Below are 24,891 nucleotides of genomic sequence, written 5' to 3' on the forward strand. Positions count from 1 at the left end.
GAGACAAAGGCTGTGAGATAGAGTTCTATAGGAGGGATACGGGGCAGGAAACGCTACTGGTCAATCCTCCAAAGCTGGATCTGCTGATCCTTCCTCCTCTCCTCTTCCTACTCTACTCACTCTTTCTCCTCTTAGATTGTGAACACCTTGAGAGCAGGGACTTCTTTTGTATCATTAACACTCAGAACAGTTTTTTGTTGTTCAGTCCTTTCAGTCATAACTGACTCTTTGTGACCCCATTTGGGGTTTTCTTGGTGGAGATAGTGGAGTGGTTTGTCATTTCCTTCTTCAGCTCATTTTACAGAAAAGGAAACTGAGGCATAGTTAAGTGACTTGCCCAGGGTCACACAGCTAGTAAGTGTTTGAGACTGGGTTTGAACTCGGGTTTTCCAGACTCCAGGCTTAGTACTCTGTCCACTGGACCACCTAGGAACTTAAGAAATGCCTGTTTAGTGATTGACTTATACTTTGGGGAGGAAAGGAACCAGATACCTCCTTTGAGGAATGCTTATTCATTGAAAGACTTGTTTCTACTTCTTAAAATTTAACTTCCTGTTCACTTTGCCATTTTGAACCAGCTCACCTAATTTATGTGTGTCACTACCCAGATGTAGCAAAGGTCAGCAACAGGGTAACTCTGGAGGAGGAGAAAGATAGATATAAAACCTCAGTATCTTGCCAGAACACTCTTTTCTGTCTTGAAGCTCAGAGCTCATAAAAGAGAATTATTGATTCATTTTTATAACTTCCTAGGGCAAAGAGAGAAAAACACTTGCTAAGATCCATCTAGACAATACAAATCAGCAGGCTAGTCCCATTTTTTTCTTAGTCTGGCTTGAAAGGAAAAAACCCTTCCCAGAAGGGAAGGGCTGAGGAAATGGCTAACGCGTATAGTAACGTCTAAGGGGAGAGGTAGACCAGTTCACACAAGGAGGGGTTACAGAGTTTGTATAAGAGGGGGTGACAACCCTGCTCAAAACAACACAAAAGAGCAGCACTTTAACATCACTGCTAAGACAGCCTCCAAACCAATGCTCTTTCTATACTACCTGCAAATAGCAGGTCACATAAATCACAATAAAGTGGAATATTATGTGAAATTGTACTTACCTTGTAATGAATTTCTTCTCATTGATGAATATCAGAGAAGGGGACTGGTGAGGATTGGTGGTCATTTTTCTCCACTCATTCAGACTGGCTGAAATGACATTAAAAAAAGAAATCCACATGGATGCTTCTTTCAAATGGTTCCTGACTATGGCTATTGGTCGGTAAAAATTAGGAAAGGAAATTATCTGGTATGTCCAGTGATGGGAATTACTATATTCAAATGGAAACTGATTTTCCAGTTCAATGAAAGTGTTTCACCACCAAAACTTTCATTCCAAATGTTTTGTTGCTATTGTGCTGAGAGCAATTTTATGTAGTGATATGAGGTGTAGATGTGTGATGCTTTCATATACCTTTTAGGTACTCAGGGACATCCCCACCAATCCCCATTCCTCTCCTTATTCATTTCTTCTCTTCAGATATAAAGGCACTCTAGTGGGTATGCTCTGGAATAATCTCATAATTTACAGAAACTTTAACAGGCTCAGTCCTCACGCAAGAGAAAAACCAAGGAAATCTCTTATAAGTTGGTTTTTCTTGTCTCAATATTAAACACTGAATTTGTAAGTTTACATGAAAATCACTATTAACAGCCTTGTAATTTATTAGAAATATCAAGTAACATGAACATTTATTTTTATCAAGTAACATAGGTAAAGGCAGCTAGGTGGCTCAGTGGATAGAACACTAGGCCTGGGGTCAGTATGACCTGAATTCAAATCTGGCCTCAGATACCTACTAGCTGTGTGACCCTTGGCAAGTCACTTAACATGCTTGCCTTAATCCACCGGAGGAGGAAATGGCAGCCCACTCCAGTATCTTTGCCGAGAAAATCCTACGGACAGTATTGGTATGCTATGGTTCATAGAGTCACAAAGAGTCAGACACAACTGAATAGCAACAGAGATAAACATTCAAACAAAGTGTAGAAGGCCGCCATCAAGCCAGGGTCACCTCTTTATCCCCCTCCTACCCACCCATTTGGTTTGGGGAAGAGGTAATTTCTTTTTTGCTTTTTTTTTTCCAGGCAGTTGGGGTTAAGTGAGTTGCCCAGGGTCACACAGACAGTAAGTGTCAAGTGTTTGGTCTGAGACTGGATTTGAACTCAGGTCCTCCTGACTTCAGGGCCAGTGCTCTATCCACTGTGCCACCTAGCTGCCCCCAGAAGAGATAATTTCTTAAGAAAAAAAATGTGCTTTGGAAAAATATGGGCTGGGGCTGAGATAATTAGAGGATTTATGCAATTTTACACCAAGTTATGGAACTGGCTAATTTAGTGAATGTGTTCTTGTATTTTGTCTTTGAGCAATGTCTCTCATATGTAGTCTCCACAGGGGAGTATATTCCCCTTTTTATAAAAGCAATCCAACCCAAATAGACAAACCCTGTTCTCACAAAGCAAATGGAAATGTAAGCAGTCAGGCAGGCTGAAATCATGCTCTGACTTGACCAGCCTGCTAAGTTGTGCCTAATATCCTTCTAGCCAACAGTGAGCTTTGGAGAGTGAGTTCTGACATGAGTGACCTTTTCCTTCTAATTTTCAGCTCAGGGGTACCGGGTTAGCTACAGGGCTTATGTGGAAAATGTCCATTGTACTCCATTTTATTCAGCAATGGAATGCCTTATTGCCTGGACCTCTATGCCTACGAACAGAATTAGACTGGAAGGAAGCAGAGAAAGATGCTGGAGATAGAGTTAGAAAGTGTGGGAAATAATTTCTACCTACTTAAATGATACAGTGCTCTCCTGTATAATTATACTGACCAAGCTTGGCTCCAGAGAAGAGTTGAGAAAATATGTGACTCTTCCCTCTTTGCAGAGGTGGGGAGTTATGGTACAGAACATTGTATATGCCATCACACATGATTGATGGGTTGACTATTTTTTAACTGCTTTTTCCCCTCCCTCTTTCCTGTTAAATTTTTGTTATCATGGATGAATCTTTGTGTAGGGCAAGGTGGAGGAATATATTTTTAAATGAAGGTTCTATTTGTTTTAATTCATTTATTTTTAGTTTTCAACATTCACTTCCACAAGATTTTGAATTCCAAATTTTCTCCCCATCTCATCCCTCCCCTTACCCCAAGATGGCATGCATTCTGCTCTTATCCCCTTCCCCTTCTATTTTCCTATAGGGCAGGATAGATTTCTATACCCCATTGCCTGTAAATCTTATTTCCCAGTTGTATGTGAAAACAATTTTTAACATTTGTATTTAAAACTTTGGGTTCCAAATTTTCTCCCTCCCTACCCCCCTGTCCACCCACCCTCATTGAGAAGGCAAGCAATTTGATACAGGTTATACATGTGTAGCCATTCAAAACACTTCTATAGTAGTCATGTTGTGAAAAACTAACTATATTTCTCTTCATCCTATCCAGCTCCCCCACTCCCATTTACTCTATTCTCTCTCTTGACCTTTCCTTAGAAGTGCTTGCTTCTGATTACCCGCTCCCCAATCTGACCTCCCCTCTATCATCCCCCTGCTCTCTTATCCCCTTCCCCCCTATTTTCCTGTGGGGTAAGATAGATTTCCATACCCAATTAAGTGTGTATGTTATTCCCTCCTTAAGCCAAATCCTATGAGAATAAGATTCACTCATTTCCTCTCACCTTCCCCTGTTTCCTGTTCACTGTAAAAAGAGATAATTTACCCCATTCTACTTTCCCTTTTCTCCTTCTCCTAGTACAATCCTCTCTTACCCCTTAATTTTATTCTCCAGATATTACACCTTCATCTTCAACTCACCCTGTGCCCTCTATTTATACATACTGAAGGTTGTATTTTTAAAGTTACTAATAAAAGTAAGGTTAAGAATAAACAAAAGTTGTAATGGTGAAAACGATAGAGTGCTTTCTACTTGTCCTTCCCTTTTCAATTCCAGCCTGCTTTATTTTCCTTTTCAGGCAAATCCGTGCCTACCTCACAGTCTTCCTCCCCTACTAAACCTTCCCAGATAAACACTATTCAACTCTCCTGTCCACCTTTTGCTAATATCTCTTTATTAATTTCAAAATTACATATTATAGTTCAACCATACAATGATGTGGAATACTCTTGGGATTGCTGTCCCCTAGGTATTCTCCAGTCTTCTCACCTGAGTATAGTGCTGCTGACCTATGGTTCTTATTCAAGTCTAACATCTGTACCACGGGTGGGGAGCCTGTAGCCTCAAGGCCACATGTGGCCCTCTAGGTCCTCAAGTGTAGTCCTTTGACTGAATCCAAACTTCACAGAACAAATCCCTTTCATAAAAGAATTTGTTCAATAAAACTTGGACTCAGTGTAAAGCCTGCACCCAAGGACCTAGAGGGCCACATGTGACCTCAAGGCTGCAGGTTCCTACCCTGATCTGTACCATAGGAGAATTTTCCTACAATATTATTTCCCCTTCAGCACATGTCATTCCTTGTAGAGCACACGACTATTTTAAAAAATATTTTGTGAATTAAGATTGATGCAGGACATATGAGTGCAGGAAGACAGTGTGTATTTTGACCTTCAGGGCTCACGTGTAGGCTTGCTTCTTTATTCCCCAAGTATTACAGGACATAGCTAGGAGGACTAGCATATGTGGGATGCTCTTGGTCGCTCAAAAGGTTACTGGTAGAATTCTTGGAGTCAAAATCATAATCATGAATGAAAAAAAACCAACCATGTATTTAGAGTTCACTATGTACAAAGGCAGTGTATTTGCCCCACGCATTTGCATTTTCCTTACAAATACAAAAGTAACTCAGTCCCTGCTCTTCAGAAGCCCAAATTCTAATGGGGACATAATACATATGGAAGGCTTCATCTACAAGTCATGCTGAAGCTAGCTTCCATTTCTGTAGCATTCAATATTTGGCAGGATATTTCCCTCACCAAATCCACGTGAAGTAGGATGACAGGAATTAGAGTTAGAAGTGCCTTCAGCAATCACCTGGTCTAATCCCTGCAGTTTGCCAAAGAGGAAACCAAGGCTTGGAGAGATGACGTGGCTTGCCTAAAGTCACACAGAATCTAAACCCTGGTCCTCTGATTCCAAATACATCTCTTTCTCACATACTACCATGGTAGTACAAGCATTATTATGCACATTTTTTACAGATCAACAAACAGATTCAGCAAAGGGAAGTGACTTTCCCAGGATCGCACAGCTGCTCAATGGCTCAAGCTATGACTCAAACCTAGGTCTTGTATTCCTTCTGCTCCCCCAACCTGCACATGAACAAAGGTTTGAATGAAGCAAATTGGGTGGTTTTCTCACTGCTTCCATTAGCTGTGTTTCATTTTGACCTGGGCCTATGATTTATTTGGTGTTGAGAAATCCCAATGAAGAAACTCCTTTTTACCAGTGAAGATTGGTGACTATTCTACAGCTTTTAATCTTAGAGAGCTGCCAGAGGCACTGAGAGATTAAGCAGTTTGGGCATTCACACAGCCAGCATGTGTCTAAGGCTAGACTAGAACGCAGATCTCCCTGACACATCACACATCCTCTTTCCCATTGCTTAATTTGTATTAACAAACAAAAATAACTAACATATCTTTAGCAAAACTGGATATTCATGCTGCATTTACACTGTGAATCATACTCACTAGTAACCCAAGCTAGATGGAATAAAACCATTTTACTGTTGGTCATAGGCCATCAGATGGCCTAAGGAGATTTCAGGTGGTTGGATGAAAGGATTGGTGATGTCTTAAATCGCTCCATGGCTTTAGAAAGGAAGCTGATGTGGGGACAAAGAGTGCCCTAGGATTAAAAATAATATTAAGGGTTACTTTCCCAGGCCCTCTGAGGGGGTTTGAGGCTCATTCTGTAGCCCATCCTGTACCTTGAGATCCAGGAACTTGAGAGCTTCTCAAGCCCTTTCCCCCTTATCTTAAAATACCATACAGCTTGTACCAAAAGAATTGCCTTTGTTTCCCTTACCTTGTCATTAATCTTCCTCATCCTGTGTCACAACAATTTTTCCTTATCTTGTAAGCAACCATCTTCCTTATCTTGTTTGTTCTTATCCTGTCCCTAATCTCCACCTCCCATAAGAAATCCTAAAGATATGACATCATCCTACAGGCTGTGTAGCTTTCTGTGTATATAAACCTGGGTCTTCTTATGTAGGCATCTTTGTTTAGCTCCTTGCTAACCTCAGGCCCATGAAGCTTTCATGAAATAAAGCTCCTAAGGGCTACAGAGAAAGTCTAAGTGAATTCTTTCACACCTGAACTAGCTCTCCCAATCTAAACCTCAACAAAGCCTATTGAATGAAATGAAACAGAAGAATGCAAAACCAAAATAAATTCTTTTTTCCCCTCACTGTTAAATGAAAATTGGGCAGGTCACAGATAAACCTGAGATTTAAGAACAAAATATTTTAGAAATACCTGAAAAGTCAGGACATGCTTCTGGCAAATGAGTCAGCAATAATGAAGTGTAAGAGAAGACAATCTTTTGCTTTTTTTCCCCTTTTACTATGAATCTGATGAGGGTGGCTCCTGAAAATTTATTTTCATCTATGGAGACCTATAGGAACCACTGGTCTTGACAAATTCCCCTAAACATTTGAAGGGAAGAAAGCAGGGGCATCAGATAGTAAAGGCACAGAGAACATGATAAAGGGAGATAGTCATATGCTACCTATTTTGATATATTTAACAAATATTTGGTAAATGGTTTATTTTAGAACAAATCAATTAGTAATAGATTTAAAGAATATCAGCACTTACACGCATAAATTTCGGTACCTTGATAGGTTCAGCTATTCTTTTGGTACAAATGAGATACATGCAAAGTGCTTAGCTACAGTTTCTGATATATAGCAGGTGCTATATAAATGCTACCTACCTATCATTATTGTTGTTGTTGCTATTGTAACATGGAGAAAGAGTAGTCAGAACAGTGGAGGAAAGACAAGTGAGAGCCTTCTTAAAGGATCCAGGGAAGAGAAAGTATCCAAGAGGAGAGGGTGGTCAGTGGTATTGGGAAGGTAAACTTGTCTCTTTTCTCCCTTTTAGAATGTAAACACTTCACCATCATCTATTCCCTTCCAACTGACCCAAAGTATTGGCCTTCCTAGGTTTCTTTTATCTCAAGTGTGTGCATTTTATAGATCCTAAAGAACCATTTCCCCCTCTTAGGAATGCTTCAAAATCCTCTATTTTATCCAAGTTCCATTTTTTCCTCATCATAGGATTATATTTAGTTTTTCTGGGTAGGTTATTCTTGATTGTAAGCCCTTTTTTTTGTCTTTTGAATATTGTTTTCTAAAATTTTCTTTCCTTGATAATACTTGCAGCATAGTCTTGTGTGATCCCAATGGAGACTTTCTGATACCTAAACTCATTCTGGCTGCTGATGGTATTTTTCTTTGACCTGGAAACTCTGGATTTCAGCTATAATATTCCTAGATGCTTTTGAGTTTTCTTTTAGAAAATGAGTAATGAGATTCTATTTTCCCTTTGCCCTTTTATTCTAATTGATATGGGCTATTTTCCTTTATGATTGATTCAAATAAAGGCATCCGATTAGTGGACCTTGTGTTCACTTCTGCTGCACTTGGTCCAGAGCACCTACATATTTCAGGCCCTGTGGAGTCAGTCTGGTTTCAGGCTTCACTGGTGCCCCACAGGCTTTAGGCCATTTACTAGAGCTCACTTTGTCTTCAATCTTCCCTGGCATGAGTCCTCTCCTAGTGCTTATGGGTGTCTGTTCATTATGCAGCCCTGGGTAGGTTGCTGCTGTTTCTCTTTGTTTTCAGTCATTGCTCTATCTGGTGACCTTTTTTAGACTTTTTCTAGAGTTTATGTGGGAGAGCTAGGCTTTTCTGTGATTTCTCATGTTACCATGTTAACCAGCTGACAAATGATGTTTTCAGTTGCTTTGTATTCGTGATAAAATGAATCTACCAACTCCTTTGTTTAGTTTTCCAAGGACAATTTGTGAGCCATGCAATATTTATTAATTGTTTGAGATTGGGTCTGTCTCACTTGGGTTGGAGCAGCGTCTCATGGAATGATCCCACTACTGATTGCCATGGGAACTTTGACCTATTCCATTTCTGACCTGAACTAGTTCACCCCTCTCTAGTCAGCCTGGTGGTTCACCACTCCTGGGGGTCTACAATATTGGTGCTCGACTTAGTCCAGACACCCGATTGGCTTAGACTACTGCATGCAGCTCAGAAATCTGCCTCAGCCTCCACAGTGTCTGGGATTATAAGTGTGAACCACCAACCTCAGCCTCACTGGTTTCATTTATAGGGAGAATGTCAAGACTGACAGGATGGAATTCCTCTCCTAATTGTCCACTTGACAAGGATTATGCCAGTGATGTACCAACAGCTAAATCAGTGTTTAGAAATGGCCTAAATACTGCCAGGTAGCACAGTGGATACAGTGCCAGAGGGCTTGGCCTGAAGTCAGGAAAACTCACCTTTCTTAGTTCAAATCTGGCCTCAGACACTTTATTACCTGTGTGACCTCACGCAAGTCACTTAACTCTGTTTGCCCTATCTCCTCGTCTGTAAAAATGAGCTGGAGAAGGAAATGGCAAGCCACTCCACTCCAGTATGTCTACCAAGAAAACCCCAAATGGGATCATGAAGAATCAGATGCAACTAAAATGACTAAAGAACAACAAAACATTGCATGAGTCTAACTACCACTGCCTTCTTTTTTCACTACTCTGCCACCATCACTGCAAGATTGGAAAAGGACCACATAAGACTGAAGGTTATTTTGTATTATTCTTAATTTCTTGGGTTTCTATGGAATAATAGGCTAGGCTCGATACGTGCTGGCCTTGTAACTTAGGTTCGATACTGTAATGAAATGAAACAGCTATCTTATTTCATCTGATGATCAATGAAAAAGGCTGTTCTTCACCATGGTGGGGGAAGGATATCGAGCAAGCATGCAGGGTTCATTCAGGTGAGCCAGCTTCCCTGCTCCTGTTTCTTGTGAGGTCTGAAGTCTTCTACTGACCAGAAGCCTAACAGAGATGCAAAGTGGCCTTTTTGTGTCCTGATTCTTTTGCATGTAGGCCACCAACAAGCTCCATCAATGACCTGAACCTTAGACTTAGGAGCCAATTAAATATGAAGGCCAGTGTTTATACGTATTTAGCCTAGCCTATGTAGGGTAGGGCCTTTGGATACTGTTCCTACTACAGGTGGTCAAATTATTTGTCAGTCAAGGTAGAGCTCAACAAACCAATATCTATGTAAATATTTGTGTTCAACCCTTGCTGGCATACAGAATAGCCCAGAGGCAAGATTTATGGAAAACTCTTTACATAACAAGCATTCAGGTAGCGCTTTAAGGATTGAAGAATACTACACAGTAACAGCCATGTTGTATGATGACTAACTTTGGTAGACTTGGCCCTTCTCAGCAATGCAAAGATCTAAGACTTCTCCAAAAGTCTCATGATAGAATATGCTATCCAGGTCCAAAGAAAGAACTATTGAGTTGGACTGCAGATCAAAGCATACTATTTGCTCTTTTTTTTTCTTCTGTTTTCTTTTGTTTCCTCTTTTTTGTGGTTCCTTCTATTGGTTCTAATGCTTCCATACAACATGACTAATGTGAAAACATGTTTAATAGGAATGCATATGTAGAGCCTATATCAGGAGGTAGGGACGGAGGGGCAGAAAATTTTAAAACCCAAAAGCTTTTGGAAGTGATTGTTCATAAATCAAAATAAATTAATAAAAAAAGGATTGAAAAATACTTTGCATGTTATCTCATTTGATTCTGTCCATTTTATAGGTGAAAAAATTGAGGCAGGTAGAGGTTAAGTGACTTGTTCAGAGTCACACAGTTATAAGTGTTTGAGGCAGAATTTAAACCCTTGGAGTCCTTAACTCTACATCCAGTGCCAAATCAGCTGTACCAAGTTGTCTTGAGTTGAATATTTCCTTTTAGTCTCTTTTCCAGGTTAAATAGACCCATTCTTCTAATTATCTGTCACGTGACATGATTGTGAGGCATTTCAACATCCTAGGCAACTGTCCCTAGATGTGTGCCAGTTTGTTGATGTGAATGCAAAGTCTTACTGGCTGGCTGGCTCATCAGCTTAAAGATGACTTGCTGATGTGGCTTCTAGCACTTAAAAATTCCACTTCGCAGGATGGAAGGAATGATTTTAGATGTGGTGTGAAAGTTTATCTACCTTGTTCTTGATATTCAAGTGCTATTCATGCTGCTTAAGATCACATTGGTTCTTTAGGCAGACACATTTCATACTTATTTATTCATTTGTATGAATAATGTAGTTAAGAGAAATCCCCACTTTTTTTTCCCCTACACACCTTAATGTTACAATCCTCTCCATGCCACCCTCATCCAGTGGCTCTTCCACTTAAAGTTTCATCTTAGATTTGTCCCACCATCCTAGATGCTTGAACTCTTTTCTTGGACCCCAATTCTGCAATATATTAACTAACCTTTCCATCTACTAATTGGATACCATGCCATATTTTTCTTTATTTGATCCCAATATCCCCTCATTATCATTTTTTTGTCTGTCCTCTCACAAACTCCTAGAAGAAGCCCTCTTTCCTTGTTCATATACTTCCTCTCTTCCTCTTCACTTCTTAACCCCTTATAATCGGGTTTACAATCCTAACACTCATTTGAAACTTTTCTCTCCAAGGTCACTGATTATCTCTCATTTGCTAGATCTTATGACCTTTACTCGTTTCTCATTCTCATTGCAGCCTTTGACACTGTGGGCTACCCCCATCTTTGAGATATTCCCTCTTCCCTCAGTTTTCACGACACTGCTCTTCTCCTGGTTCTCTCCCTATATCTCTGTTTACTCCCTAGTCTCCATTGATGGATCCTCATCTGTGTCCTTCTCCTGGTGCCTGAGCATAGCCCAGGGCTCTGTCCTGGGCTATTTTATCTTCTTTCTGTACCTTTTCTCTTGGTGATATTATCAGCTTCCATGGGTTTAATCTTCATTTTTAAGCAGATGACTCCCAAATTTACAAATCAAATCCTTATCTCGCCCCTGAACTTCAGAACCACATCTGCAATGGCCAGTTGTTCATCTCTCCTTGAAAGTGCCATAGGTATCTCACATTCAACATGTTCAAAGCAGAACTCATTCTATTCCATCCAAACCCATTCCTCTTCTCACTATACCTCTTTCTATTGAATGAACACCATCCATTCAGGCAATCACATATTCAACCTTGGACTCATTCTTGCATCTTCTTTCTCCCTATATCTCTCACATATCTAAATGGCTAACAAGTCCTTTCAATTCTATTTCCAAGATATTTCTATCATTCTTTCTCTTTGTTCATATAGTCATTATCCTAATATGGGCTCTCATCCCCTCTTCTCTGCACTATTATATTGTTTTTCAGTCATGTCTGACTCTTTGTGATCCCATTCGGGGTTTTCTTGCAAAGATCCTAGAGTGGTTTGCTATTTCCTTCTTCAGATTATTTTATAGATGAGGAATTGAGGCAAACAGTGTTAAGTGACTTGCCCAGGATCACACAGCTAAAAAGTATCTGAGGCCAGATTTGAATTGAGGAAGATAAGTCTTCCTGTGTCCACACCTAGCTCTCTACATACTGTGCCACCTATTACAATAATTTCCTACTTAGACTCCTGATCTCTAGCCTCTCTACAATCCATCCTAGTCTAAACAGTTGACATAATGATACACCTAAAGCACAGGTCATTCTTAAAAGTGTTTCTTGCAAACATTTTGTTGGATTCTGATTTTTAATTCATTCTGCTATCTATTTCCATTTCATGGGTGAGTTCATCCCATTCACATTCAAAGTTATAATTACAATTACTGATCATAGCAACTCCTTCAATGGCTTCTCTTTGCCTATAGGATAAAGTAAAACTACTTTGTTGGTTTTTAAAGCCTTTTATAGTTTGGCTACAACCTATCCTTATAGACTTATCCCAGATTAATCTCCCTCATGTACTTTATGCTTTTGTTCAATTTGTTCCCTGTACATGATATTCCAAATTCTTTTTCTGTGTTTTTGCACAAGCTGTCCCCAAGTTTGGGATGTTGGTCCTTCTTAGTTCAAGTGTCTTCTCCTACAGGAGGCCTTTTTCATTAAGGAGCCTACCAAAATTTTCTTTTCATTTATTTTGTAAATGTGTTATATTTACTTGAATCCCTCTTATTTCCCTTTCAATAGAATATAAGCTCCTTGAGGGAAGAGAATTTACTATTTTTATATTTGTATCCCCAGTGCCTAGCATGGTGCCCAGTACATAGTAGGTACTTAATAAATGATTGTTGCCTTGAATTACTTAATTCATTCAATTAGTTGCTGAAAAATGGTGAGCCTGCCAGGGCCAAAGGCAGAGTCCAGAAACATTTTACTAGAGATCACTTCCAAGGTGACGGAACTCATTAATCAATGTTCCTTGACTATGGTTTTCAGCTAGCTATGGAGTTACCTAATCGTACTGTCATCCAGCCCACATCTTTTCCACATTGTCCAGTCCCAAGAAAGTTATCAAATGTCTCGCGGAAATCAAGAGATATATTGACATTTTCCCAGTTTACTAGTCTCGTAATCCTATCACAAAAAGAAATGAAATAAGGTTGGATTGGCAATTCTAGATAAAAATGGCTTCACCTCTGATAGTTAATCAACTGTGTGACCCTGGGAATGCCTCTATACCTCTCCAGGCCTCAGTTTCCTTCTCTTTAAAATAAATGAATGGTTAGATGACCCATAAGATTAATTTCAATTCTAAACATCTGATGCAGCTATAAATGAATTAGGACCACTGGAGGTATTTATGCCCAAATAGTCCTCAAGCAGGGAACAATTTGGTGTAGTAAAAAGAATAAAGCTGAATTTGGGGTCAGAGGAATTGAGTTTCTATCATGGCTTTCCCTCCTTACTGTCCATGTAATGTCAACCCAGTTACTTAACCTCCCAAAGCCCCAGTTTTCTCCTTTTCAACAACCAAGTCTATGATCCTATGACCTCTACGACTCCTGATAGCTCTAAACTGATGAGTTTACATTTGGAATTTCAACATTGTATGATTATATCAGATCTGGATATATCATAATATAGATGTTGTTATTGTTAATTAGAATTGTTATTGTTCCAAATGGAACTTATTATACTCCCTCCAAATTCATCTCTTTCAAACTATATCATTTCTATTGATAGCACCATTAATCTTGCAGTCAAATGGTTCAGGACCTTGGAGTCAACTTAACTCTTGTCTTGACTATTCTTCCTCCACATTTCCTGCATCTATCTTTCACTCTTCCCTAGTCCAGATCCTCATCAGCTTCTAGTTTCTCCCATCTCCAGTCCATCCTCCACTCAACTCTCAAAATAATCTTCCTAAAGCATTAGTTCTGATCATGTCGCTCTCTTGCTCAAAAACATGCAATGGCTCCCTATTGCCTCCAGGAATAAAATAAAACTTTTCAATTTGGTATCTAATGTCCATCACAATCTAGCTGATCTTTCTGGACCTATTTCTATTATCTCCTTCATAAAAGTTCAATTCCAGCTAAACTAGTCTATTCTTTTTTTTCCCTGAACTCAGTTTTCCATTCCCCAACTCTGTGCCTTTGCTCAGAAGGTGCCTTCTCAGGCCCAAAATGCTATTTCTTCACATCTCTTGGACCTCTTAGATTTCTTCACATCTCAGGCCTGATCCCAGGCCTTTCCAGCTCCCCTCTCTGTTATTGTTTTCTCCCTTCTCAAATTATCTTGCATTTACTTAAACTAATTACTTTTCTCTCCAGGTAATTGCCTCAGCATTCGATTATTGAATATTTTACTCATAGGGTCATAGCCAGTATTTAAATTGTGTTTAAAGCAAAGCAATATAAAATCAATCTGTTACTTTGGATTATATGTGTAGGAGAGCTGGATTTTTAAACCTAGGACTGATAATTATTGCAGTTTCTCAGTCTCATCTGTCTCTAGGGTTTTTCCTTCTTGTCCCACTTTGTAAGAAAGAATGTTTAAAGCAAACTAACAAAAAAAACCAATTCTAAAATGCAATAAAGTAAGAATTCCCACATGTAAAGCATTTTCTAATTTACCTACTGTTTCTTATGTCAGCCCTGAGGGGGTGGGCAGTGAAATTATTATCACTCCCTTTTATAGGTGATAAAACTGAGGCTCTAGATTCAGTCACTTACCAGAAGTCACTTACCAGAACTCAGTTCTTTTGATTCCAAGTCCAGGACCAGGTCCACTACCCTTCAATTGTTTCTCAAATATTATATAAATATAGTTTAACCATTCCAATATTCAGAGAAAGAGGCATTGGGAGCATAGTACTAGATAGCTAGGTAGCATATAAGATCCCTGGACCTGGAGTCAGGAAGATCTAAGTTCAAATCTTCCCTTAGACACTAGGAGCTGTGTAACTTTGGGGAAGACACTTCTCTTTGCCTCAGTTTCTTCAGCTCTGAAATGGAGCTAATAGTACCCACCTCGAATGGTTGTTATTAAGATCAAATGAGATAATAGTTTTAAAGCCTTAGAGGCTGGTTATATAAATGCTAATTATTAGTATTGTTATCATGTGCGAATGAGATATTTACAATGTTTAGATTTAAAATACTTTTATGAATTTAATAGGGAGGGGATCTTTTAAGGCTCAAGGAGACATCCGGAGAATGGTTGCTTTAAACCTGGAAAAAAAGAATGAAAAGAATGGAGGGAAGAGGATGTTCAGTCCGAGGTGGGTCTGACCCACGTGGGCTTCTGGATTTCTTTATTCCGAGGACAGGTGCAGCCGGGATGATGTCAGAGCCCATGCCCCCAGCTCTGATCCCTGATCCCTAGACCTGAAGGGATTGACTCCAGGGGACCAGGCTCCTCCCTTCCCTTTCTCTCATTCCTTACATTCTACCACTGACCTTCCCCCTTCCTACAGTTGGTGGAACAAAGTCATCCAGAGAAGCAATGAATCATCTTAGCCACAGGTACGGGATGCCCACTCACTGTAAAAAGTTGACTTACCTGGGAGGGAGGTCAGAACCACGGAGGAAAAGAGAGGTTTTGTCTGGTTTTCCCTCGAGCATGGCAGGGAGCTCTCTTCCTGACAGATGTCCCTCCACAGCCTTATAAAGTCCAAGAAGCTGTTAATTATTACTCTAACTCTTAACAAGCTGGGGCGTGTTGGAAACCTGAGACACTCCCCGTGGCTCAGTGCATGTTGGGAGTGTTTATTTTCCTCGAGAGGAGCAGCTGATAGGAACACTCCCAACCACACACCTGTAGAAGAGGTAAATTGACTCTCCGGTTAACGCTTTAGAGCCTGCCTGTGAGCCGATTCTCCTCTCTTAACTGGATTCTCTCTGGGCTCCATACATGCCCTCTGTGAGCAGCAGGAGCCCACACTGATGTAACGTTTGAAGATCTCCTTTCGATAATCCTGTGGCATGGGCAGTGCCAGCGTTCTTGGCTTTATTTCGCATTTCTTGAAACAGACTCAGAGGTGAAGTGATTTCCTTATAGTCACACAGCCTGGAGGGCATGGAATTCAAAAGCAGGTTTTCTGATTGCAAGCCTGGTGCCCTTTCCACTCTAACATTTATTAATAAGTGACAATGATTGGGGCTGAAACTAATTCTTCACGATACCTTTTATTTCTCCCCACATTTGAATGAGCTTGGTTTGAACCCCTTTCTGCTGCCCAGCAGATGTTAGAAGAGGGAGGAAGAAAAAGGGCACAGCATGTGATTCAGCTGAGAGAAACAGGTATCATTTACCGCCACGATTAATCTAACTACAAAAGGAGCATCAGAGAAGCTTTGAGATTCGGAGATAGCAAGTGCTATTCAGTAGGGTATTAATTTTTTTTCTAGACCTGCCATTTAATTTTCCAGTGCTTATCACAATGTCTGCCACATAGTAGACTGTGTAATAAATTGGCTGACTGAAGAGATGAGGAACTCCTGGTGTCAAAACTTCATCCTTTCCCCCACCCTTCTTTGCAGTAAATGTGAATCTCATCGTGTTAGCAGTTTCCTCCGTAAAGCAGGGTAGATAAGATTTTTTCTACCATAGGCTATTTTACAAAAGTAGTCTTGACACTCTCGCAAAGAGTTCGATTTCTTCACTTGACTGGTCAGCCAAAGTTGTGTCTTGGTGCCTGTGGGGTTCACATGTCACAGGAAAAGAATGGTTGAGACTTTAGCTTTGTGTAATAATAATGATTATAGCTTACACTTATATAAGTCTTAACATCGACAAAACCCCACAACAACCCTCAGAGGCGAATGAAACAAGTATTGTTATACATATTTTAAAAATGAAAAAACTGAGGAGCATTGTGGTCAAATAGCTATACTTCACATAACTAGTAAGCTTCAGAATCAGAATTTGAACTTAGGCCTCTCAACTCTAAATTCAATATTCTTTTCACTGTGATCACAGAATAACTAGTAGAGAAAGGAACATTCAACCAAACTATGCCTGTCTATTTTTATATAAGGCAGAATTTATATAACACTTTAAGGTCTACAATGTCCTTTTCAGATATCTCATTTTATGCTAACAGGTAGCTCCCTGAGGTGGGTGCTATTGTTGTCCTCATTTTACAGATGTGGAAGCTAAGGCAGAAAGAAGTTAAGTGACTTGCCTAGGTCACACAGCTAGGTTTGACTCAGATATCCTTGACTCTAGGTTCAGTTTTCTTTTTTTTCTTTTTTTTTTGGTTAGGCAATGGGGTTCAGTGACTTGCCCAGGGTCACACAGCTAGTAAGTGTGATGTGTCTGAGGCCAGATTTGAACTCAGGTCCTCCTGAATCCAGGGCCGGTGCTCTATCCACTGTGCCATCTAGCTGCCCCTAGGTTCAGTTTTCTAAACACAGCTTTACCTACCTGCTTATCTGGTTGTGGGGTCCTAGACATAGCAGTTTCATTATTTATAGTGATGACTTAAATCTGAAATATTCTGATGAACTCAGTGAATCATATCCTATTGAACAGAAGCCTTAGAAACCTAGGTATGGCTGCTATGACCGTGGTATAATTCATACACAGGTGAATATAATCGAAAAGTTTGATATACTACTCACAGTTTCCTTTGGCCTGGATAGGCCTGACCTTTGAATGCAATATTTGCAGACTCTAAATCACCAAGACATCTTTGTTCAAGCCAGATCCTTCATCTTCTGTAGTCTACTGTTATCATTTCTCCATTATCAGGAGTTAGGCAATACTCCTTTGAAATATACTTCTTCAGATATCCTTGGAACATGTCTTCTGATCATCTAGTTTCCAGGTGGCTTTCCTTAGCTTACTGCACAGAAACATGGCTTTGGCTACTTGTGTCTTCCCATTCAGATTCCATGATTTGACAGTCCTTCCCAATAGGGATTAACTGGCAATGACTTGGAGTCAATGACAGTGATAGCAAGACTGCCCCTAACAGCAGACTTATGAACAAACAAAAGAAAAAGAATGAACTCGGATCTCAGGTCCATCATGGAGTCCTAAAAGTGAGAGAGTCTCTCTTATTTGGAGAGGTAACAAGCAAACTTTGTTTCAATATGATCACAGATTTCCTGAGTAAAGAAAGAGAGGGAACCTTCTAAAATGTAATGTTTATTTCTGATTTGTCCTGGCTATATCTTGTCTGTACATTTACAAGAAATGACCAAAAGGAGGGAGCAGAAAGGGAAAGGGAAATAAAGGTGGTCTGTCATCAGCATAATCCAGGTAGCACAAACTGGGAAATTGACAGCTGACAGTTCCTCCCACAAGAGGGTTGAAATAATAGATAATAGAAAGTTGACAAACATTAACTTAACTAGCCCTAGTGACTCAGCCATTATTGCCAATTAATTTCATCTCCTAGATTATTATTTTGGGTTATTTTAGGCATGTATGCTGGTGAAACTGAAAAGGGAAATGAGAAACCTTAAACAGGACAGTGGAATGTAGAGTCAAAAGTCAAATCTGGAAGTTGCTACACAGAGGAAGCCAGGCATTCATGGGAGGGGCAATGTGAGGGACATTTAAAACATAACTGTGAAATTGTCATAAGCAGAGAAATTTTTTGACCTCAAAGTGCTTCACTTTTCCTTAATACTAAATGGCCAAATTTTCCCTCTGGAGAATATCCAAAAGTCTATTTTAGACTAGAACATTGAGTTCTGATGGACTCTTGAGATAAAGGGACAGTTATTTAACACATTGTTTACTTCCCATGAAGAAAGAGATTTAAAGATTCCTCCCCTCCATCAAATAAATGAGAGACAAGTAGAAAGTTTCTCATCTAAAATATTCTCAAAAAACTATTGATAGGATCAGTACTGGTGCTGATAATGATGGAGGTCACCCGTCCCCCATTCAATAAATTCTATAGGCTACTTATTAGTTCCAGGATCAAATATAAACTCTATCATCAGATGTTTACTAACTCTGTGACCCTGGGCAAGTCACTTAACTCTGCCTCAGTTTCCTCAAGTATAAAATAAGAATGATAATAGCACCAACCTCCCAGATGTGTTGTGAGGTTCAAATGACATAATGTGTGTCAAGTACTTTCCACAATACCTGATACATAGTACATGCTGAATCAATTCTTGTATCCTTTCCTTCCCTTATCCTCCTTGCTCCATCCCTTCTCCTTTCTTCCTTTTCTCTGTCCCTTCCTTTCTTCTTCCTTTCCTCCTTCTCTTCCTTCTTTTCTTGATTCTCTCCTCTTTTTCTTCCTTCCTCTCTCCCTCTTTTCCTCTTTCCTTCCTTTCCTCCCTCCCTTTCTTCCATCCTTCTCTTATCCTCCTTTCCTCTGTTCTTTCCTTCCTTATTTTTTTCCTTCCTCCCTTCCTCCCTTCCTCCCTCCCTCCCTCCCTCCCTCCCTTCCTTCCTTCCTATTCTCCTTCTTTCCTATTTCTTGCTATTTCTTTCACAAGACACTCCATCCCCCAACTCTGGGCATTTTCACTGGCAGTTTCCCATTCTTTTCTCCTCATCTTTACCTCCTGGTTTCCTTCAAGTCCTAGCTAAAATCCCACCTTTGATGGGAAGGCTTTCCCAATCCCTCTTAACAATAGTGCTTTCCCTCTGTTGATTATTTCTAATTTATCCTGGATGCAGCTTGTTTGTCCATAGTTCTTTGCATGGTATGTCCTTCAATTAGACTGAGTTCCTTGAGAGCAGAGATTGCTTTTTGCCTTTCTTTGGGTCCCCAGCACTTAGCACAGTACCTGGAACATAGCAGGTACTTCGTAAATATTTGATGATTTGATAGAAATGATCTCATTCTGACTCTACAACAGCCCTGTGATTGTACAGTATGGATATTCCCATGTAGATGACTTGCATCCCCATACTCCCATCTTGTCCTGCTCTCTTTAATGGCCTCTCACAAATTCTCCAGAAGAGCTATCCAACAGCCTAGGGGCCTTCCTCTAAGTCTTTGAACACTTTGAACACTTTGAAGCAGGTGGGCTGTCCCTAGGTTATTCCTTACCCCAGCTGCATGGTCGGCCCACCTCCTTGTCCTCTCATAAATCTCTTCTGTGATATCTGTTACACTTTTGTGTAGTTCTTCCTGGGTAACATTGTGGCCTATTCACCCCACCATTGTTATCTCCATTGCCCTTTGGGTGAATGAAGCTTTAAACCACTGGGAACTGTGGGATGCCATGATTTGTAGTCATACAGTATCACCTGATGAAAAACTGATGATAGAGAATACTGATTGGGATTTGTTTCGGAGAGAAGCTTAATATCATTAATTCATCCACTGAACAAGCATTTATTATGGACCTACTGTGTGCTGAGGACACAAAGACAAAAATGAAGCAGGGCTTTTCCTTAAAGGGTTCGAATTCTATGGGGCAGGGGGGTGGGACAAAACATCAATCAGTCATAAAAGAAATACACATTATTACAGAAGGACAAAGTGTATTGAAACATAATTATGGAAACACACAGACAAACATAATTATGAATACACAGCTAGATGGCCCTGTGGATAGACTGCTGGGCCTGGAGTCAGCAAGACTCAGCTTCCTGAGTTCAAATCTGGGGTCAGACACTTCCTAGCTGTGGGACCCTGGGCAAATCACTTAACCCTGTTTGCCTCAGTTTCCTCATCTGTCAGATGAGCTGCAGAAGGAAATGGCAAACCATTCCAATATCTTTGCCAAGAGAATCCCAAATGGGGTCACAAAGAGTCAGACATGAGTGAAAATAATTGAATAACTACACACAAGCACATGAATTACTCATATATGTATATATGTGTGTGTCTTTGTGAAATTTATGGGCCCCAGGTTTGGGACTCCTGCTTCAGAAGGCTATACTTAGGCTGAACTTCAAAGGAAACTAGTGATTTTAGAAGCCAATGGTGAGAATCTGAGCACATTCCAGGTGGGAGGGTGCTGTTGTTGTCAGAAATAATTACTTTGAGAAGAGAACAGATTTAGGAGGAAATTGACAATTTCTATTTTGACTATATTAAGGTTAAGCTGCCTATTGGATATGTAGGTAGTAAATGTGAGACTTGAGTTTGGTAAAGAAATTGGACTTGGAATTCTAGATCTGGGAGTCAGCTGCAGAGAGGTGATGGCTGGACCCATTGGAGCTGAGGAGATAATTAAGAGGCAGTATAAAGAAAGAAAAAAAGAGGGCCCAGGCCAGAGTACTGGGGGTACTTTATATATAAAGTGTCTACAAAGTGTCAGATAAGGATAGTAATTCAGTAAAGAAAACTGAGAAAGAATGGCAGACAGGTAGGAGGAGATCCAGGCAAGAGAAGTGTAGTGAACACCATGGGAGGATAAAACGTCTAGGAAGAAAGAAAGGAAGTCAAAAAAAATTAAGGACTGAGAAAAAAATATAAGAGATGGCAATTAAAAGACCATTGGTAAACTTGGAGACAACAGTTTCAGTTGAACAATGATGATGGAAACTGGGTTTTGGTTTTTTGTTTGTTTTAGTATAGAATAACTATTTCCTCCACATAAAAGAGACATTTACAATGCAAAAGACTCATAATATGTACTGACAATGACTTAAATCTGAAATAGTAACTCATAGTGCAGATTATTCACCATAAGTTCCCTCTTCCCTTCTTTTCATCTTAAAATGCCTTGACAATATTACTCATTTTCTTCTTTCCTCTTTCTTTGATCTCTGATGATGAAGTAACCCTTTTCCTAGCCAAGACCAGCCCTTTTTCATATGCTCTTCATCCCATCCCATCCCATCCCACCCAATCCTTCAAGCCAGCATAGTACAGCTCTCCTTTAATTTTTTTTCCTGAACTTAACAAGCATCAAATAAAATGAACATTTCAATATACAAAATAGTACAGAAAAAAGATTAAACATGAAATTGTGAGTCACTTTGTAGAGAGTTTGCTTTTCCTTTTAAGTATTTCATGAATTCAATGTATAACTTTCTAAGCTGTCCTGTCCTGTTTCCTTTGGGCTTTCCTTCTGCTCTTTTCTTTTTGTTTGTTTTTGCTAGGCAATGGGGTTAAGTGACTTGTCCCGGGTCACACAGTTCGTAAGTGTTATGTGTCTGAGGCTGGATTTGAACTCAGGTCCTTCTGACTCCAGGGCCAGTGCTCTATCCTATTATCCTGGTATTATCCAGCACTTTGCTGCCCCTCTTCTGCTTTTTTCTGTGGACTAAAACATTCTTCAATGTCCCTCTTTTCTTTATTTCTTTTCCTTTTCTGTCAATCCTGTCACTAGCTCCATTTTCCTTTCTCTTCTCCCCCACTTGCAGAGGGAACTTTAAAACAAAGCAAAACAATTTCCAAATTAGTCTTCTATAAAAAGTTATGTCTCCCTCTTCTCCCTGAGTCCTTCTGGGGTAGATAGAACGTTTAGTCATCATCCTAAATTTTTTAAGTCTTTCAAAATTGTTGGTCTTTACAATGTAGTTGTTATTGTACAAATTATTCTCCTGATTCTACTCACTTCACTCTCCAATAATTCAATCATATCTTGCCAGGTTACTTAGTACCTATCTCCTTTGGTCATTTCTTATGGTGCAATAATATTCCATTACACTCACATATCATAATTAATTTAGTCATTCTTCAATTGATGGGTACATACTTCATCTCCAATTATTTAATAAGAAGAGCTGCTCTAAATATGTTTGTATATATGAGTCCCTTTTTCTTTCTTGGATTTCTTTGGGGGTATAGGCCTATTAGTGGGTTAAAGGATATGCATAGTTTACTGTCTTTTGGGGAAGTTCTAAATTACTTTCAAGAATGGTGAGACCATTTCATAGCTCTTACAATAATAATTTTTTCCCTAATTTAGTTGCATTCATTTTATTTGTGTAAAACCTTCTTAATTTTATGTAATCAAAGCTGTTCATTTTATCTTCTGTGATATTCTGTGCCTTGTTGATCAGGAATCTTTCCCTCTCCATACTTGCAAAAGATATTTCCTTCCTTGCGCCTGTAATTTGTTTACTATGTGACCTTTCATATTTAATTCATATATCTATTTGTGGCTTACCTTTGTATATGGTGTGAGATATTGATCTAAACCTAATTTCTACCACACTGCTTCCAAATTTTCCCAGAAAATTCTATCAAATAATGACCCCTTCTGGGCAAGTAACTAGGATCTTTGCATTTACCAAACTCTAGGCTACTAGGCTTATTTGCTTCCATGTATTGTACGCCTGATGTGGTCCTTCAATTGACCTCTATTTTTCAACCAATACCAAACAGTTTTGGCAATTGTTGCCTTATAGCAGAGTTGGAAATCTACACTCCTTCATTTTTCATTATTTTCCTTTGATATTCTCAGTCATATTTCCCCCCTTCAATTGAATTTATTATTTTTCTTGCCTTATAAAGTAATCCTTTGGTAGTTTGATTGGTATAACACTGAATAAATAAGTTAATTCAGGGAGTATTATCATTTTTATTATACTGATGTGGCATAACACAAGCAATTCATCTTTCTCTATTTAAGACTATTTCTATAAAAGTATTTTATAGTTGTATTTATATAGTTGCTATGTATGTGTTAATGGGTAGATTCCCAAATATTTTATATATTCTTCAGTTAATTTGAATGGCATTTCTTTTTCTACTTCTACCTCCTGGATTTTGTTGATAAGGGATGGAAATGCCAATGATTTATATGGGTTTATGTCATATCTTGAAAGGCTGCTGAAGTTAGTTTCACTTAATTTCATTTGTCTCTAGGGTGTTCTAGATAGACCATCATATCATGTGCAGAAAGCTATAGTTTTATTTCTTCTTTCCCTAAGCTTTTCCCTTGTTGTCTTTTCCTTCACTTATTGCTAAAGCTAGATTTTGTAGAACTACATCAAATAATAGTGGTGATAATGGTATCCTTTTATCCTTGTGATTATTGGAAAAGACAATAATAATAATTAGTAGTTTATATATATATATATATACATACACATATATATGTATATATATGTATACACACACACGCGCACACACACACACACACACACACACACACACACATATATATATGTATATATATATGGGGAGAGAGAGAGAGAGAGAGAGAGAGAGAGAGAGAGAGAGAGAGAGAGAGAGAGAGAGAGAGTGTCCTTTAAGGTTTGCAAAGTATTGTACATATTGCTTTATTTGATCCTTACAACAACCTGATGAGGAATATATTATTATTATCATCCCCATTTTATAAACAAGAAAATTGAGGCAAAGGTTAAATGACTTGCCCAGGATCACAGAGATAGTAAGGGATTGAGGCAAGTTTATCCTGTTACTCTAGTTTATCTCGTTACATGTATCACTTGAGAGAACAAGCTCCCAAATCTGAAATAGTTTTGGAAAGAAATTTATTAAGTCACTTGGGAGGGAGAGGAAGGTAACGGGAGAAAGAGAGAGAGAGAGAGAGAGAGAGAGAGAGAGAGAGAGAGAGAGAGAGAGAGAGAGAGAGAGAGAGAGAGAGAGAGAGAGAGAGACAATGACAGAGAGAGAGACAGTGACAGAGAGAGAGAGACAGAAAAAGAGAAAGATAGAGACAGAAAGAGATAGTGACAGAGAGACAGAAAGAGAGACAGAGACAAAGAGACAGAGAGATAGACACAGACACAAAGACACAGAGAGACAGAGATAGAGAGACAGACAGACAGAGACAGAGAAGCAGCACATGGCTTTTCCCTTGAATGGTGGACTATTGGCTTAATGACAATTGAAACAAGCATACCTGATATCAAAACTCAAAATATTATCAAATTGCTTTCCCAGAGATTTCACCTCAAATAGCAAAATTTCATTAATCACAGCTTAGGGCTAGGCTCTTGTTTTTCTCACGTTATTATAATAACAATTAACAATAAGCATATAAAAGGACATATAAGCACTTAAAAGTCTTTATATTGTTTGTCTTTTCTAATTTAAATCCATACTGTAGCAGAAATCATTAGGAATTAACAATAATCACATTCTGAAGTTTCACAAATATAGTAAATACATGATAGTTTCCCCCACAATAAGTTATTATACATTTTAAAGCAAAACATACCCAATTAAATACTTAACAATTTTCAAACATCAGCTCAGTTCATAATCTAATAGCATCCAGCTTAAAAGAGAAGTTAATCTTCTAATGATATAATTATATCATCCTCTGGCTATAATTTCTCAAATTAACAGCTTTTCTTATACAATGGTTTCCCCCAAATCACAATACAAGAACAATTAGAATTCTAACAATAACATTAACACTATTATAGATTTAAAAAAACAACATAAAATTTTTCACCAGTTAAATAATATTAATTCAGTTGAGTACATGCTGAATCCTCTTATAT

General features: G+C 39.0%; 1 protein-coding gene across 1 annotated transcript in view; it reads right to left on the bottom strand.

The window, feature by feature from the left end:
• Positions 1–15,181, bottom strand: part of RASSF6 (Ras association domain family member 6) — a 66,172-nt gene extending 50,991 nt beyond the window's left edge. Inside the window, exons 1-2 of the mRNA XM_020988485.2 lie at positions 15,097–15,181; positions 1,111–1,198 (exon numbers count right to left, since the gene is read on the bottom strand). Coding sequence (XP_020844144.2) covers positions 1,111–1,175 — 65 coding nt within the window. The 5' untranslated portion in view covers positions 1,176–1,198; positions 15,097–15,181. The remainder of the gene's footprint in view (positions 1–1,110; positions 1,199–15,096) is intronic.
• Between the last annotated feature and the right edge of the window lie 9,710 nt (positions 15,182–24,891).

The sequence above is a fragment of the Phascolarctos cinereus genome, unplaced genomic scaffold (assembly GCF_003287225.1).
Source record: "Phascolarctos cinereus isolate Bilbo 61053 unplaced genomic scaffold, phaCin_HiC Scaffold_9;HRSCAF=440, whole genome shotgun sequence".
Taxonomy (NCBI): Eukaryota; Metazoa; Chordata; class Mammalia; order Diprotodontia; family Phascolarctidae; genus Phascolarctos; species Phascolarctos cinereus.